General features: G+C 44.8%; 1 protein-coding gene across 3 annotated transcripts in view; it reads left to right on the forward strand.

The window, feature by feature from the left end:
• Positions 1 to 18,525, forward strand: part of SLC39A5 (solute carrier family 39 member 5) — a 54,224-nt gene that overhangs the window by 18,639 nt on the left and 17,060 nt on the right. For all 3 annotated transcript variants that reach the window (XM_030195241.1, XM_030195242.1, XM_030195243.1), the window contains exons 4-6: positions 5,616 to 5,796; positions 7,945 to 8,114; positions 8,218 to 8,367. In XM_030195241.1, the coding sequence (XP_030051101.1) occupies positions 5,616 to 5,796; positions 7,945 to 8,114; positions 8,218 to 8,367 (501 nt within the window). The remainder of the gene's footprint in view (positions 1 to 5,615; positions 5,797 to 7,944; positions 8,115 to 8,217; positions 8,368 to 18,525) is intronic.

Below are 18,525 nucleotides of genomic sequence, written 5' to 3' on the forward strand. Positions count from 1 at the left end.
GGCATTGGCATGTGGGTTTGCTGTGTGCCAAGGCCCCCTGTTACCATAGTGGGTAATAGGATGTATTTTTTTAAATAAAAAAACAAATGTCCATACGGTAAGTTAAGCACTTGCAGCGCAGCCATTTCCTGAAGGAGCCCTTTTTAGGAGGCAGAAAGGGCAGCTACTGTTGGTGATAGCGGCAGTTGCAGTGGCAAGAGAGAGCGAGATCCTAGCTCAAAGTCAGGACAGGTTTAAAAAAAGGTGCTGGTATGCCGTACCGGCACAAAAAAAAAAAAGCCCTGGAACTAGCAGTAATGTTTCCGTGATGATCTGAAGTCAAATTGTGACCAGTTTAAAATAGACATTTTTTTCCAGATAAAAAGAGAGTTCTTACTAATGTAGGTTTCTAATGCTTTTAGTAAAAAGGGGTATGCTTGCCACTGGACAGTAGTTTGCAGGTGATGTTATGTGATGTCTAGCCCCTGCTCCCCCAGGCTGCCCTCTCTTCTTTCTACCTCTCTGTCCTATTTTGATTGTAATTCCTTTCTTTTTAGTTTACTAGATGTTAACTGCTTTGATTGTGCCCATAGAAAGGTGATATAGCAAGTAACATTAACCTAAATCCAGAAATGAAATGGTCAGTTTCAGATTAGGTGGTCTAAGACAGATGTAAGAACACAGTAGATCTGGGTTTGCTGAGCAAATTAAATTGCTTTTAACCATTACTGGTATTCTCTGTGGATAGCAGGATCAGCCTGTCACATTTGTGGGTGCCAAGGACAGACGTCTCCTAGTTCTGAAGTAAAACTAGATATACTGTCTCTCTGAGAGTTGGCATCTATGCAGTAGTGAGAAGTGACATATTTACAGAGCAGGCCACATGCAACTCTTTTTTTTTTTTTTTCCCCCCAAAAATATTTTTATTAAAGTTTGTAATAAATGGTTTACACAAGATACCATAAAAAGGAAACACTATTGTGAATGATTAACAAAACATATAACTTCAAAATATGAGCAATGTTAAATTTATTTATTAGGATTTATAAATGAGTTGTTAAAATCTCTCTATATAAAACGCACCTCCAACGTTCTAATGAAGCCTCAAGTCTCCAAACGTTCTAAATTTGTAGTTGTGTAGATCGCTGTTCCTCCATGAGTGTCTGCCCCGCCCTCGCGTCACAACGTGATGACGTTGAGGGCGAAGCACTGACACTCAATGAATCGCATCGCCCACCCATTGCTACGCGATGAAACGTGACGTCAGACGCATCGTGAACCTATGCAAACGACCTGCAAGAAAGGAGGAGTACCATCGCCCCGCCCTTGCGTCACAACGCGATGACGTCGAGGGCGGAGCACTGACACACAACGATTCACATCACTCATCCAAAACATGCTTCCTGACTACTGTAAAAGCAAGAAGGGCTCCTTCTCCCTCCCCGCCTGAGTCTTTCTCTTCTTACCCTCATGGACAGACCAGTGTGAGCTTTTGCAAAAAGCAGCAGACCACAAACAAAGGCAGGCAGGCAGCCTGAACTTTGGAGGGAGGGAGGGAGAGAGCCAGCCAGCCAGCCAGCCAGCCTGAACATGGGAGTGGGAGGGAGGGACGCTGAACATGGGAGGGAGGGACCCTGAACGTGGGAGTGGGAGGGAGGGACGCTGAACATGGGAGGGAGGGACCCTGAACGTGGGAGGGGGGCCACAACCCTGAAAGGCGGAGGGAAGAGGGGAGGAAAAAGGGGAGGGGGAGGGGAAGGAGAGCGGGAGACGGAGGGGGGCCCCTGCCGCGCACTCTCATTCTTTCTCACACACACACTCTCACACAGACAGCCTCACTCTATGTCACACACATACACACTCGCACATTTACTCTGTCTCTCACTCTCACACACACACTCTCAAACATACACACTCCGAGGAAAACCTTGCTAGCGCCCGTTTCATTTGTCTCAGAAATGGGCCTTTTTTACTAGTAAATAATTTCTATTCAATATGAGTCATTGAAATAATGTGTCTGAATAAAAGTTCACATCCAATTTTGTCTGTTTTTTTAAGAGCAACAATGAGACTCTTTATGTTTTCGGTGGAAGTGGATTCTGGTGAGCTGTTGAGGCTTTTCAGTCAAATGCTTACGCTCTTCAGACACTCTCATGCATGTTCTCATTCCATAGATATACACTCTTCAGGCAAACACATGCACATACACCATCACTTTTCAGACAGACACATACATGTTCTCTTCTAGTGCTGTGCTCAGTAAGTCAGTGTCATCCCCTTCCCCCCCCCCAAAAAAAAAACTCAGCTCTGCCCACCATCATGTAAAGTTCTTGCATTTGCTGCCAGCTCTTTTGTTCAGCCTGCAGCAATACCCCCTTACATTTTCCACCATTCCTACCCCTTTTCAGCAACTCTTCTCCTTCCTTGACCCCCCCCCCCCCCCACCTCCAGGATACTCACTGGTTTCACTGGTTCTCTCCAAGGCCCCTGCACAGGTCTGTCTCCCCCAGAGCACTTGCAGCTCACCCCATGCTTGTGATTATACCACCTTCCCATTGGCTGACTCCTACCACAGTCTCTGCCCTGGAAGCAGGAAAGATTGGAGAGCTATAGAAGGATAAACTCTGGAAATATCCAGATACTTTATCCATTTTTCTGGCTTCAAGCAGTTAATCTACACATTGTTAGAATCCTGACAAAGACACAACAAAAAGGCACCAAGAGCCTTCAGAAACGGGACACAGGTCCTTTAATTGTAAAAGTCAAGTTTTAAAGCTGGACCCGACACTGGCTGTATTTCGGCGCACAGCACCTGCGTCAGGGGTCAAATTTATTCTGACATACAATTAAAACGGTGCACAGCAACCAAATTTCTTTCTTATAAAGTAAGAAAGACTTCCAATCACTTGATAAAGTGATTATTTGATGCATTGAGAGCAAAAAGGTCCCTTTGTTCTTCAAAGAGAATCCTGACAAAAAATAGGATTGTTTGTGGGGTTGAGGGGGGGGGGGGGGAGGTGGTAGTGCATTTCTTCTGGGATTGGGTGGGATGAGGTCAGGTAATTCTTAGGTTACTCCTCAACCAATATTACCCCCCCCCCCCCCCCCTTGGACTTATGATACCTATCTTGTTGCCAGTTATCAAATCTAACCCCTTCATCCACAATCAAACAAAACTCTTATATAAGTTACCGGTACTCTTTCTTCCCGAAGTTTTTACATATGAACCTTATCATGTACGGTTTTACATTCGATCAGCTCTCCAATTTTGTATATGTACCCAATCATATACTATTCTCTTGCTCTTAGCCCCAGATTTGTACCCAGTTATTGTATACACTGTATTACTGTTCTTTGTAAGAGAAAGTTCACTGTTTAAGTTAATTGTAATCCACTTAGAACTTAGTGGTTATGTTTAAATCTTTTTTATTAAACAGTAACATAACTGGTATAAAATCACAAATCCAAACTCAATCACCATCCATCAACATCATAACTAATGTCGCTATACAGTTTTACATTTTCTCCCACTTCCCATCCCCTTCCCTAACCCATCCCCAGGTCAATAGACCCGTCATATTCTACAATCTCTCTCCCCCCCCCCCCCAAGAACAGACTTCCCTATATAAACTTTATACATTCAAGAGGTAGCTTCCAAAAGGGCGCCCGTATCAACTGTAGTTCTTCTCCTTTGCTAGATTCCATATCCACTACGCCCTGTCTTTCTATTCGCAACATATAAATCATCTGTGTCCTCCACTGAGAGATTGTAGGGTCACTATAAGACAGCCATTCCTGTAAAATAATCTGTCTAGCCACTATAACGGCTTTATTGACAAATGCCTTATATCCTTTGGGGACCGGGCACTCCAGTGTTAATCGTCCAAAAAGCATTGTGGGTCCGCAAGTCCATGTGCTATTCCACAACCTTGATACGTATTGAACTGTTTCCAAAACCTCAAAATCCCAGGACATGTCCAGAACATGTGTCCCAGCGTCGCTCCACTGAATCCACATTTTAAGCATGCTCCCCATGGTGATGCCCCCATGTGAAATGCCCGTCTTGGTGATATATACAACCTGAATGCAAATTTATATTGTTGCTCCCAATGTGCAACCCATTGAGATCTTTTCCGGATCGTCAGAATGTATGACTTGAGAACTTAGTGGTTAAATGCCCAAATTAAATTAAATTGTAATGAGTGACCTCATGTAATGGAGAGCTGACATGGTACCTTTTTGGTATACTTTTACATGTTTAATTTCTCTGTGGTATCTGTTTATCAAAAACAAATCTGATTGAAAGCTTGAATGGCTGTCATTCTTAGAGTTTGACACTTGATGTTGAATGTAATTATGTGGTCAGTGTTTGTTTGAAAGCATTAAACTTAATAACAAACAAATAATTAAAAAAAAAAGAAAAGGTACAGAGAAGAACAACCAAATTAACAAAGGGGATGGAATGACATCCCTATGAGGAAAGGCTAAAGAAGCTAGGACTCTTTAGCGTGGAGAAGAAATGGCTGAGGGGGGAGGTAGGATAGAGGTGTACAAAATCCTGTTGTACTCTTTTGGGATCTTGCCAAGTACTTGTGACCTGGATTGGCCACTGTTGGAGACAGGATATTGGACTTGATGAACCTTTGGTCTGTCCCGGCGTGGCATGGCGTGGCGTGTTCTTATGGATGGAATGGGCACACACAAACTAGTTTTTACTGAAGGGATCTCCAAACCAGTTAAGCTGAGCTTCATCTGGAACTCATCCTGTTCCAGTTGTGGAAGAGACAAGATTGAGGGAACTTCACGAGAGCCCTGGGCCTTTGTGGCTCACCACACATGCCCCAAGGAACAGAGTAAAACAGTTGTACTTCAGTACTAGGGCTACTGACTTTCAGACTTGTCCATGGAGAATAGATCCTCCTCCAATAGAGGAGCTGCTGCCAAATGTCTAATGCTGGCATAATATTCTGGAAAATATGGAGTAGTGAACTGTGCCTAAGGCCTTACATAGGAACCTAGTAGAGGGTAGCAGATAAAGACTAGACTTCCCAGTGAGGTGGTTACAGTTGTAGCCACTACTTCATGCAGGTTATACCTCCCTCACCAAATGCAAACAAAATAAGAATCTATTTAATTGTTTAGTGCTGAGGTACCTAATGCTTAGTTTCCATCCTCTTTCCATTAAGGGATCTTCTATCTCTATCCCACGCCTTTTTAAAATTCTATCTTTATTTTGTCATCTCCTCCAAGACGGCATTCCACCACTCTTTCTGTGATGGTTTCCTGAAGTTTCCCCCTAGTCTACCTCTTTGCAACTTCATGTCATGTTTCCTAGATCAACAGCTTTTTTTTTTTTCTCTTTGAATGTAGATAGCAGAATATCCTTCTAAAGCAAGGGTTCTCAACCCAGTCCTCAGGAAACATCCAGCCAATCAGGTTTTCAGGATACCCACAATGAATATGCATGAGATTAAATTTTGCATGCACTACCTCCACTGTATGCAGATCTATCTCCTGCATATTTATTGTGGGTATCCTGAAAACCTGACTGGCTGGATGTGTCCCAAGGATGGGGGTTGAGAACCCCTGCTCTAAAGTACTGTGTATACCTCTGATTTGTGGTTTTGTCTTCCTAGTGCCTAAATGTGACCCAGCTGCTCCTGAATTTCGGGCTCGGTAGTGTCTCTGAGATCACACCACTCCAGTTTACCCTCCTCTGCCCTGCTCTGCTCTACCAGATCGACACTCGGGTCTGTATCCAGCACAGTGACGAGATCCCACACCCCCACCTGCCTGAGAAAAGCCTGCTCCTGCCAGGTGTGTCTCCAGTTGCCAGCTTAAATCCAAACAGATAGGGATGAATATTCTCCACTTATAGCACAATTTTTGCTTGCTCATTCTAGTGGTCAGATTGGAACTGGAGAAAGTCTCTTTGCCCTAACATGTATACTGCCCTACCCTTGTTACCTTGTACTATTTAGTACTGCTTCCAGGCTGTAATCATTTATATGGGAGTAACATTATTACAGAAAGGTGCTGAAAGTCTAAAATACAACCATGTGGCCTGGAAAAGTCATGGACAGCATCATCCTTTATGTTAGTCCCACAGGCATAGTTTTGGGTGGGCATAGGGGGTGGGGGGTGTCAATGATCGGCCCAATGTAATAGGAACAACCTGCACATCCAGAGAACTAAGAAATCTCCCATTTCATAGATCTCCCTCTTGACCTGGCCAGATGTTTGTCCTTATCTGCTCCTCCGCCCACTCACCCAGTACTCCCTAATCTCTATTAACGTCCCTAATTTGTCCCGTTTGTCTCGAATACACTGTAAGCTCTGAGCATGGACTGTTTCTTATGTGTTTATATACAGCCCTGCTTACATCTAGTAGCGCTATAGAAATAAGTATAGTAACTAAAAGAGAGCTTCTATCACTGCAGTGCTGGTGCCTCTTCTATGCCTCTGGTGATTCATATGATTCTAACATCAGCTATTTGAACCACACCATGACCAATGTTCCCTCTAACAAATGTATGTGGGGCTGTAATTCTTGCCCGTGAGCAGCACAGGAAGCCTGCTCCCTTCCCCACAAGCTGTTTCTACTATATGCCTCCAGTTATCAGTGCTGCAGCTCACCACCCAAGTCTAAAGTTCTCTCTTTCCATCTTTTTCCTGTCCTTTTTCAGATCTCTCAGCTACCCCTCCATGCCATCTTCCTCTCTTCTAGCCTTCTATTCCTTTTGATTGTCTCCCAACCCCATGTTTGTCTTTTTAATTTTCTTCCCTTCAAGCACACTTCTTTTCTTCCCTTCAAGCACACTTCTCTACTCAGTCTTGGTCTCCACGTAATCTCTTTAAACTGTCCAGGGTCGCCAGGGGGTGGGGGCAAGATTCCCCTGGGCCCAGCTCCAAGGGGGGGGGGGCAGTGCTGGGATCTGTCTCTCTCCTGCTTCTGACAGGACTCGGGTGATTGTGTCCTGACAGGAACAGGAGAGAGAAAATTCTGGTGCCGGGCATCCCTTAAAGGCTGGGGAGGAGCAAACACAGGGCTTCGGTTCTTCTGGTTTGGCTGGCGGGGGTCCCCAAGTCCTGCCAACAGAAGCCTTCCTCCAGCGCAGTTCTCTGCCGCATTGCCTGCCCTGCGGCTGCTTTTCTCCTGCAAAAGGGAAAAGTAGCCACAGGGCAGGCAATGTGCTGGAGGAATGCTTCTACTGGCGGGGTTTGGGGAACCCCGCCAGCCAAGGTATGTGGAGTTGGGCAGGGAGGTGGGGCAAAATGTGCCCCCCCCCCCCCACACTTTGGGCTCTGAACCCTTAATTTTTATGGTCTGACTATGTTGCGGTCCAGGGGGTGGCAGCAGCAACCCTACCCCAGGCCTGGCCCAGTCTCTCAGCGGCCCTGAAATTGTCTCTTTAAACACTAGTCAATGGGAACGGACTGACAATTGGGACAATTGGGACAATAGGGCATTGCCTGAGGACCCACAGCAGTAGGAGGCCTACTTTCCCCTAGTATCTATTTATTTTCATCACTTTTGATAAGTGGTTAGGGAGCCCCCATGATCCTATCAGTCAGTCCACCCCTGCTAGTCCCCCACCAGCTTGGAAGTGGTTCCTTCTGCTTCTGGAGGGCCTCCCTCTACCCTCACCTCCCTCCCCTTCCTGAGGCCCATCCAGCAGCAAAGCAGGGCCATACTCCACACTTTTAACCCACTCCTGTTGCCAGCTCCCCGCTCCCTAGTTCAAATCCAGCTATTTGATAGGCAGAGGAGGGAGAGGAGCTGATTTCTAGTCAGTGTTGTAGAGCAATTTGGCGTGAGGACCTTGTGCAAGAGAGCCTTTCTAGTTTTGATAACATAGACAAATTTGTGTATTGCAAAGATTTTTGAGTTATAAGATTGGTTGGTTGTCTCTTCGGTTATTTTTAAAAAATGTCTGCATTGGTAACATTCTGATAATTTTGCAGCACTAGGCTGGGGATTCCTGGCTATCACATTGATCAGCATCCCCTCTCTGCTGGCTGTTGCCCTGGTGCCGTTCCTGAGCCGTGCTGTATTGCATTCCCTGCTCGCCTTCCTGGTGGCGCTGGCTGTGGGGACACTGTGTGGAGACGCTCTGTTGCACCTCCTACCTCATGTAGGTTCTCGAAGTCCTCCAGCTCCTGCTCATCCTTTCACACTTTGCTGACAGAATTGGTGCCTCTGGTACACAAGCATTCAGGTGCTGTCTTTTATTTCAGGCACAGGAAAGCCACAAGCAGGAGAAACAGGGCCCAGAGCCGACCATGAATGATGGTGTGTTGAAAGGGCTTTTGGTGCTGGCTGGCATCTATTTTCTTTATCTCCTTGAAAACCTGCTGGGACTGATCAGACAAAGACGGGAGGCAAAGGTAAGAACAGGCTCTGTTGTCCTGAATTTCAACACCAGTTTTTGCTTCTATTCCTGCCACTTGGCAGATTTCCAACACATCCAACATCCTTTTTGTGAATAAATATTTCTTCAGGGGAGTCTACCCCATTCCAACTTCATACCATGACCTCTTTTTTTTACTAGATGTTTGATTCTTGTATGCATTATAAGGGACAGCTTTTGAAAACCTGCTCAATGTGTGACACAAGCTGCCTGATATTTAAAACCGTTTAACTGAAAACATCTATATTACAAGAAACACATTTTAGATTCATACATACATAGAGCATATATTTCCCAATTGCAACTATTTCGTGTGGGGCTTACACCCACTGCACGATGCCATAAGTGTGCTGCAGAGGAAAATTCATTCTATTATTCAGCTTGGAGCTGTAGGAAGACACATCTTTTTTTCGGCGTGAACTCCATCAGTACCTAGGACGTACTCTCCATATGACATTTTCTTTACGCTTATTCGTTGGGAATAGTGAATAACGAGACTCTGAGAGGGAAGGGGAATATTTCTTTATTTCAAAAATTAAGGTTGGTGGCGATTAAATGTATAATGCAGGCCTGGGTTTCTGAGAAGCTCTATCGCTCTGGAGTTGGCGGAATCAGATGCAGGCCTTGGACATGTGGGAGGCTCAGGACGCTTCTTCCTCTCCTAAATGTACACAGAAGTTCCTGCTTATTCGGGAGGAGTTTATTCATTCATTTACACCTTTGAGACTGGCTTGCGTACTTACAGCTACAACACTATACTCTCTCTTTGGGTTGGACTAACTTGACGGAAGATGTGCAGGACGTTTTAAATGATGCACGCTATACCTCTGCGTTTCCATCACAGATACCTTAAAGACACGACAGAAGAGCTGAACTTTAAACAATTAACATGTAATTGGACAGAAGATTTACAAAATACTCTGACAGAAGAACAGTTTCGCAACGCATCTACTCAACACTCAACAAGAGGCATTTCTGAGACATTGGGAACTACAATATAAGTTTGCTCTAAGACTCTACATATCACCGAGGAGAGCTTTCAGAGCAGCGATGGGTTCCAGTGGTAATTGTCCTAAATGCTCACAAGAACTAGCCACACTAGCACACATGTTTTGGCACTGTTTGTGCATTCAGGCTTTTTGGAAACAGGTTGTGGATTCAGCATCTCAGCTCTGGAAGCGGAAGATTCAAGTTTAATCTTTAATTCTTTTTGATGAATTCCAACTTGGAGATAGGCCCCCATCGGGCTTGAAACAATTTCTACATAAATCAATACTGATGGGGAAAAAAGTGATTTTATTATGCTGGAGAGAGGCACACGGACCTCACTTGAGTGTGTGGAGAACAAATATGATAGACTTATTAAAGCTAGAACATTGCGGTTTGTGCGGGGCCTCCTCTGCAGCCATAAAGAGACAGTTTCATAGTACATGGCGTAGATTTCTGGTCTCACTTCACCCAGTGGCAAGTAGGAGACTTCTTCATCCATAGGAGCTTTATCACTGTGAACTTGGGAAGGGGGGATTAAGGGTTGGGTAAGGGGAGAGGGATAGGGGAGAAAATTGATGTAAAATGTTGCACGCGATACTGATGTTATTGTATTTGTTATGGTTCAATAAAATGCTTAAATATCATTTACACCTTTGGGCCATAGGTTATTGTTAAACTAGTGCAACCAAGCCCGTTTTGTCAAAAATGAAACGGGCCCTAGGAAGGCTCTCGTCTAAGCGATTTCTCCGACCTCCCCTCCATGTGCAGCAATTCTCCTCTGCCCTGCCATCCCCTCTGTTTGCTGCAATTCTCCCCTCGCCTCCATGTCCAGTGATTCTTCTTTTCCCTGCCCCCCCCTCCATATCCCAGGATTCTGGCCTCCCCTCCGTTGGGCTTGTGTCCCCTCCAGCATTCCGTTCCCTTCACTTGCTTGCGTTCGTAACATCCTGATGTTAGCTCGCCTCCAGCGTTCCCTCCCTCTCACTGTTCTGCCCTCCTCTGATGTCATTTCGTCTTTACGCGAGTGTGGGACAGTGAGAGGGAAGGGAACGCTGGAGGCTTGCTGACGTCAGGATGTTACGAACCTAGCCAGCCAATCAGCCATAGAATGTTGAGGTACAAATTATTATATTAGATAAACTGCACTGATAAAGAACTGGCAGAGGCAGTATATGAAGTAAGTGTGGGATAAGGGGATTACGGGAGAGTGTAGGGGGAGGGGTACAGCAGGGATAACATTTACACTTGGCTGGTTCCATAAGACCTGAAGAGACCCGGTCTTCTGGTCAGTGGATCAGGCTTCATCTAGGTCTATTTCTGTTTTGGGAGAGGAGGGAGTGGGAGGTGGATTTAGGGGTGGGGAATGGGTTTCTTTCTATATTAATAAGAAAATGATGATGATATTGTCTTATCTTTTCTAGACAAATGTTGTCATATCTGTGTTGGGTACTGCTGTTATCTTGAACATTCGGACTATGTTCTTGTATTGTTTGTTCTATATGGTCATCAATAAAAATTGTTTCAAATAAAATCATTTAACAGGCCAGGAACTTCTTCTGGCCTGCTACATGTCACTAAACCAACTATCCGGCATGTGCGACGTGAGGGGAAAAGCAGTCGCAGTGCAGGCAATGCAGTGGAGAACAGTGCTGGATGAAGGCTTCTGCTGTTGAGGCATGGGGACCCCGCCAACCAAACCAGAGGCCCAGAAGCCCTGTGTCTGCTCCTCCCCAGTCTCTAAGTGGGGCCCGGTGCTGGAGTTTTCTCTCTCCTGCTCCTGTTGGGACGCAATCACCCAGGTCCCATCAGGAGCAGGAGAGAGACAGACCCCAGTGCCGCCCCCGCCTCTCTGTGGCCCTGCCCCAGATAAGTCTACATCACTCTGTTATTAACAGTAAGCTGGTACCCCCATTTTTTATAATGGTGGTTGTACAGTGCAAACATTTTTGAACATGTGAAAATTGTTAGGTGGTCATGCTAAAAAGTCTGTAACTTCGCCCTGTTTAAAAATAATCTCATTCCACTTGACACATAAACGTAGATAGTAACAACAAATCAAGCTATAAAATTTCATGTTGAAATTCCAAGAAGTTTCTGAGAAAACGGCAAAGATACTCTAGGAGCTTACTTTTTTTTTTTACCTCACCCTGTAGTTCACTAACTCCTCACAGAGCCAGCTGAATCCATTTGAAAATTATCCTCTAAATATACTTTTCAGGATCTGAATGTCTCATTGTATACCTCCCCTCTCTCCTCTTCTCTAGAATATACATGTTTTGATTTTTAATGGGATTTTTCTCACACACCAAATGAACAAAATGAGAGAACCTTTAACATGTAACCCTCAAGTAGCATTGTAAAGTCAGCATAAGAAGTGTGCCCCACCCCCAATGTGGATAGACCAGCTAAGAAGGGGGGCTTGCAATCTACCACACCACTGTTATAGTGTGTCTACCAGGATCTCGTTGGAGGCTGCAAATGCATAGGAGCCAGCTCTGTGGGTGCTTTGGGTGCTTGAGCACCCCTAGTATTGAGCAAACTCTTTGACTTTGTCCAGGGAGGGATAATTTCCATTGGGCTTAGCGCTCCCCCCCCCCCCCCCCCCCCCCCAATCATTTTGACAAGTTGGCTATTGTGTGCAAATGTTTAAAAAAAAAAGATTCCTCTATTTTCTTGGAGAAGGGGTGGATCAGGCTGGAATCCATCTGAGCAGTGTGCATTTTATGGGTCAATGTCCGACTCCCTTCTACTCAAATGCGTAGCTAGGTGGGTCACCAGGGGAGCGGCCTCTCCCCAAAACAGACTTCCGATGGCACCGGCGCCTATTTTTCATGCATTTAAAATACATGCCAGTGCCGTTGGCAGTCCACTCTCTGCTCCCCCCATGTCCTCAACTTAGCTACGCTTCTGCTTCTACTGGAAGAAGAGGCAGAATGAAATGTGCACAGAGGGGTTCGCGTGATGCTGCCGACCTAACAAGACGCCCTGGAGAGATGCTCCGTGCTCCCTTCTTCTCATCTGCAATCATCCCTGTCGGGATGCATCTCTGAATGGAAACTGTTTGGTTCGAAGGATCACTCTTGCTTAGCAGATCATTTTGAGGTGTTTTGCTGGCGGGGTATGCCGAGAAAAAATACTAAAATATACAAAGTGAAACCTCGCACACCAGTAAACAAAATGGTGACAGTGAGCAGAACTCCAGTAATCACCTTGGATGAAGCCGGAGTACAAGAGCTAAAAAAAAAAACATCTAATGGCTGTTATGGATGACAAATTATCACAAATTCATCAAGCTATCCAGGAAATTAAGGATGGTATCAATACAATCAACGCTTTCAAAAGATGGAGGAACGGATAGTCCAACAGGATGCCCAACTGCATCAAAAGAGGCCCGGTTGCATGATTTGGATACGAGAGATAAGGCCCTGGAGGATCGAGCGGAGGACCATAAGAACTGAAACCAAAGAAACAATCTCCGGCTTGTGGAACTCCCGGAATCCATCAAAGAAGGGGACCTTTGGAAATAGAGCAATGGCTTCCTACTACATTGGAACTGCAGGATGGGCCGACGAAGTTCCAGACAGAGAAAGTGCACCGCATGGGTAGGCACTTGGAAGGGAACTCCCGCCCGAGGCCGGTTATATTTCGCATGCTGAATTATGCGGACAAGGAGAGTATCTTACAAACATATTGAGTCACCCAACCGATCCATTATGAGATATCGGTGTTGTCCTGAGGTAGCATGTTACGTAGGTTTGCAATTTTTTCATTGAAGTATTTAGCAAGGTTGTCTGCAGATGGGATGTCTGTATTGGTTGTGGTATGCATGGATTATGTGGTTAGCATGGAATGTATGGTTTGGTGGGAATATAAGTGGATGTATCACAAGGATTTTTAATCAGAGACCTTTCAGGGGGAGGCAACATTTGTTAAATGGGACGTGCTGGTTAAACTTTTTTTCTGGGGGAGCCTAGCTGGGGGGCTTCTCTGAGAATATTAATTTCCACACTGTACTGGATAATTGTATTCTTACTTTAGTTAGGGAACCATGGTTAAGCTTACCATGGTTACTACTTTGAATGTAGATGGTTTAACTCCCCAATAAAAAGAACTAAAGTCCTAAATATGCTTCGCAAAATGGGGACAGCATTCTTGCAGGAAACACATCTGACGGCTCATGAACATGAAAAACTTAAACGATCCTGGGTGGGAGAAGTGTATTATTCAGCCTTTAATGACCAACAAAGGGGATCTGCCATCCTGATCCACAAACAATTACCTTTCCAAGCACATCAAACATATAAACGGCAAGTGACCATACTCACTTGCAAATGCACAGTACAGACTTCCCTCTCTGTCCTGCCCTCACGTCATGACATCAGAGGGCGGAACAGAGAGGGAAAAGGAGTCGAATTGTCAGACGCCGCTGCTGCCGCCTGGAAAGGAACATCGCGCGAAACAACCTCCACCCTCCCCCGCCGCCACTCCCGCCCCCCTCTGTATCGGGCCCCCCGATCTGCTGCTGCCTGCAGAGCTTTCACACGGAGGTGAGAGGTGCTGTCAGGTCAGTGCAGGGGGCCCGGCACGGAGGGGGGAGGGAGCGGCGGCGATGAGGGTAGCTGGACATGAGGGGAGGACAGGGGGGATGGTTGCTGGACTTGGGGTGAGAGCAGGGCACAGAGGAGGGTTGCTGGACATGGGGGGAGGGGGGAGGCCAAGGGAAAGAGGAGGGTCACTGGATATGGGGGGGGGGGAGGATCGGTGGATGGGGTGAGGCCAGAGGAGAGAGGAGGGCTGCAATACTCGCCCGTTTTTAGGGGCTTAATGGCTAGTAAAACAATGAGGGATAAGATAGCAGATATAGGATAGTGTTGGGGGAACTATGGGGACAGAAGCTATTATTACGCTCAGTGTATATGCCAAATGCTTACAATCGCAGATTTTTTTTCAACCCTGGTATCTCAGTTGGCAAATTACCCCGATTATCAATTATTTATTGGAGGGGATTTTAACATTACTATGAACCCCTTGCTGGACCGTAAACCTCAGAAAGAAGGGGTAGGGACCATACTCTTAAAGGTGTGAATTTTATCACGTAACAGTTGGCTGCTATGGACATGTGGCATACTTATCACCCAAATGAAATTGATTTCACTTAATACTCCCATGTGCACAATGTTTATGCTCAGTTAGATTATTTACTGTTTTCACAGGGTGTGCTCCCCCATCTTGAAAAGTGCGTATGCGTATTGATGTACCCACTGTGTTAGATCATGCACTTGTGATTGCCACCCTAAACTTTATGAATAAATATACCGATACAGTTTGAAAGCTCTCTTCCTGTCTTTATCAGGATCCGAAGTTCCACATTTATCTTAGGAAACAATGGCAGGAGTATGAAAGTACTAACAACCCAGATGACGTTGGCCCAGTGCTCTACTGGGAAGTCTCTAAAGCTGTCTTGAGGGGTCACATCATGAGCTATCAAGCCCACGCTAAGTAGCTTAGAGAAGGGAAACTGGTTTCGCTTACCAGGGAGTTACATAAACTCTGGCGAACCCATGTTGCCAAATTAGATCAAAATACCAAACAGCAGCTCACAAGGGTTAGAAAGGAAATAGAAGAGCTCTTGTCCCAAGGAACTGAAAGACAATTATACTTTCTTTTTTTTTTTAATGTTTATTTATATTTATTGAACATACACAAATCGCACATAAAAAACTTATGAACAAACAGTGTCTCCATTTCACTCTTCAATATCAACATAAATTTTGTTTTGTTCCTAATATTCTATAATCCCCCCTATTCATCCCATGCCCCCTCCCCCACCCTCCCTCCCCCCCTTCCTATTAATTAACTGGCAAGGCAGGGTCCGGCTGCGCCAACCATTCAGTATATGGGTCCCATATTTGATGATATGTTACCAGGCGACCCTGTCGCATCGCCGTCAACTTAGACATCAAGCAAATATAGTCCAATTTCCTTATAATAGTCTTAAGTCCTGGTTAAGTTTGTTGTTTCCATGCCGCTGCTAGCACCAATCTGCCAGCCACCAATATCTGAGTGGCCAGTTGGTATGTATATTTTCTGGACCCCTGGGGTCGCATATGCAACAAGCAAAAGTCCATAGTCATAGGAAAGTTTGATTTCGTTATACTTGCAATCAACCTCACCACTCTTGTCCAGTACTGCTGAGCGTGAGGGCAGGCCCACCATATATGAGCCATATCTCCTATCATTTCACATTGACGCCAACAGAGAGCCGACCTCCCTTTAAACATTCTAGCTAGTCTCTGTGGTGTATAGTACCAACCATACAATATTTTATAACCATTTTCTACAAGAGCATTAGAAATTGACAATTATACTTTCAAAGACACAAGTTGTATAATTGTGGAGGAAAGTCAGGTAAATTACTTGCTAATTTGGTGAGACCGTCAAGAAAAAAACCCCAGTTGATTACTAGCCTGAGGGATGACACAGGGACTCGCCTGCTCAATATTGATCAGATCTCCCAGCAATTTGTGAAGTTTTGTGAGAAACTTTACAGTGAGGGTTCTATAGACAAAACTGCCTGCACTGCTTTTTTTCTCCAACCTGCAGCTTCTTCAGTTTACTGCTGAACAAGTCGGAGACCTTAACCACCCACGACAGCGCTTCAGTCTGCCATCAAGCATCAACTAAGACACCAGGCTCGGAATATTACAAAATTCTGAGCGAGTTGGTGATTCCTTCCTTGAGTTGCATGTGTAATAGGCTTTTACAACCCCATCATCTTCCTATATGATCCTTCTGAAACCAGGGAAGGATTTGGAACAACCAGGCTCTTACTGCTCTATATCGTTACCTAATCAAGATGTCAAGATTCTGGCGGCAGTGCTTTTGGGTAGACTGAACAAATAGACTTCCTACTAGTTATACGTGAAGATCAGGTGGGTTTTGTACCAGGGCGATATGTGTCTATGAACCCATGTAAAGTTATGATGGCCCTACATGACAACCAAGGACAAAAGAACCAAGTGGTTATTTAGATATTGAAAACACCTTTGACAGTGTCCTCTGGCCACATTTGTTTTGGGTGGTGGAAAGATATGGCCTTAATGGTAACTTTGTTCAATGGGTACAGACAGTATACACCGCACCTCAGGCCAAATTGATAGTTAATGCACATTTATGGAGGGGAATGAGGCAGGGAAGTCCATTCTCCCTGTTGCTTTTCTTTTGAGCTCTAGAACCTCTAGCAGCCAGAATCAGGCAAGATCTAGATATCCAAGGTCTAGATATAGGAAGTATGGAGATCCGTCTAAGTATGTTCACAAATTATATGCTTCTTTATGTGAATAGGGCTCCTGAGAATTTACCTAGACTCCTAGATTTAGTCCACCAGTTTAGTACATTCTTGGGGCTGAAGGTCAATTGTGTCAAGTCAGATGTCATGTCATTACAGGGGGGAGGGGTGGAAGAGTGGCATAGGAAGCTGCCAATCACAGAAATATTTGGGTATTTATTTACACCCCTCAGAGTTGGTAATGTACCAGCAAAATATAATGGATGGGATAGCGAAAATTAAATCTTTGTCAGAAATGGATAGATTTTACCTTATCTCTTATGGGGAGGGTAGCATTGGTAAAATGATAATGATTCCTAAACTACTATACCCATTACAAGCTCTACCCATCTGGGTTCAGCGTAAGGAGGAGCTGGCCTTAAGGGCCACCTTCTGCAAGTTTGTTTGGTGGGGAAAGGCATCTCGGATTGGATATTCTAAATTAATTCTAGGTAAGTCACAGAGAGGTTTAAGCTTTCTGGATCTTCGAATAAATAATGTGGCAGCATTGCTGCGCTGGATTCATGAGATGGTCACAGGAGTCCAGAAATGTTTTCTCCTGAAGCTGTTACGCTGTTGGCCATATTCTCTGATAAATCTTTTACATGGAGACTCTCCTTTTTGGAGGGAATTTTGAGGAGGACCATTTTCATGAAACCTTTCTGACAAGCTTGGAGGTGGTGAAGAATGAGACTACAAGGTACTCTGAGGGCATCCTGTTTTATTACACTGGTGGGAAACCCAGATTTTTCCCGGGGTGGGGGCCTCGGCTTTTAGCCTCTGGGAGGACTGGGGATGCTCCTCATTTTAACAGCTCCTGCAAGGGGGGGGGGGAGAATTTCTATTTGTTTGACATTTCAGAAATGATGGGACTTGTCCTGCACCTACCAATGGGCTTTTTATCAGGCTCATCACTATTATGAATTTTTATCTCATAAATATGATAATGATTGGGTACCAACCAAATCGGATGTCCAGTTTGCCTCTGTCCCCCCTACTCAATAGTTTATCAACATGGACCAAGATGATTCGGGATACTGCAGATAGACAGGACATTTCTAATCTTTGTGAGTGTTGGATATGGGACAAAATTTTACAGGTTCTCTTTTACCTGCCTTATTTGTTTCTACCTTTTCCTTTCTCAAAATGGTGGAACTACGAGACACAGTTTAAAACACTGCATAGGGCGTATATCACTAGAGCACAGAGGAGTCGTTTGAAGTTGTGGGATGATATGTTAAATATGTTTAAATCTGTTTATTGAACTTACACACCAAATACACACTTAATATTTCTGCGAGAAAAATAGTGTTCACACAACAAACAGTAGCCAAGCTTCAATTGGTGTTAAATATAAGTCACAATCTGGCACCCTCCTGCACCATTTCCTGGAATGTTCAAAACTAACACTGTGGACCCAGGTCTTGCAATGTTGGAGACCACCATCCAACACGAGGTGGATTGGGACTACAGTGTGTTGCTTTTGGGACATTGTCAACCTTTGTTGGATCAGGGCATATCCCCTATCACTTGCAGATATCTTTGCATTGCCCTGATCCTACTGAAAAAAATCATATTACAGTTCTAGACCTTGGAAGGCAGCCCAACTATGGAATTATGGCACAGGAAACTAAAAAAGGTTAACAGCTTTGAGATCAGGAGAGAGAAGGGAAAGCGACTGCCGTTTGATCGGCGCCACTTCTTGTATTTATGGTCTCATTATGCAATTAAGATGCCTACATAATATACATTTCCCTAATATGGTCTACTGATATTTGTTGCCTGCTCATGATTTTAAACTTTGTGGCCATCCCTGTA

Source organism: Microcaecilia unicolor, chromosome 3 (genome assembly GCF_901765095.1).
Source record: "Microcaecilia unicolor chromosome 3, aMicUni1.1, whole genome shotgun sequence".
Taxonomy (NCBI): Eukaryota; Metazoa; Chordata; class Amphibia; order Gymnophiona; family Siphonopidae; genus Microcaecilia; species Microcaecilia unicolor.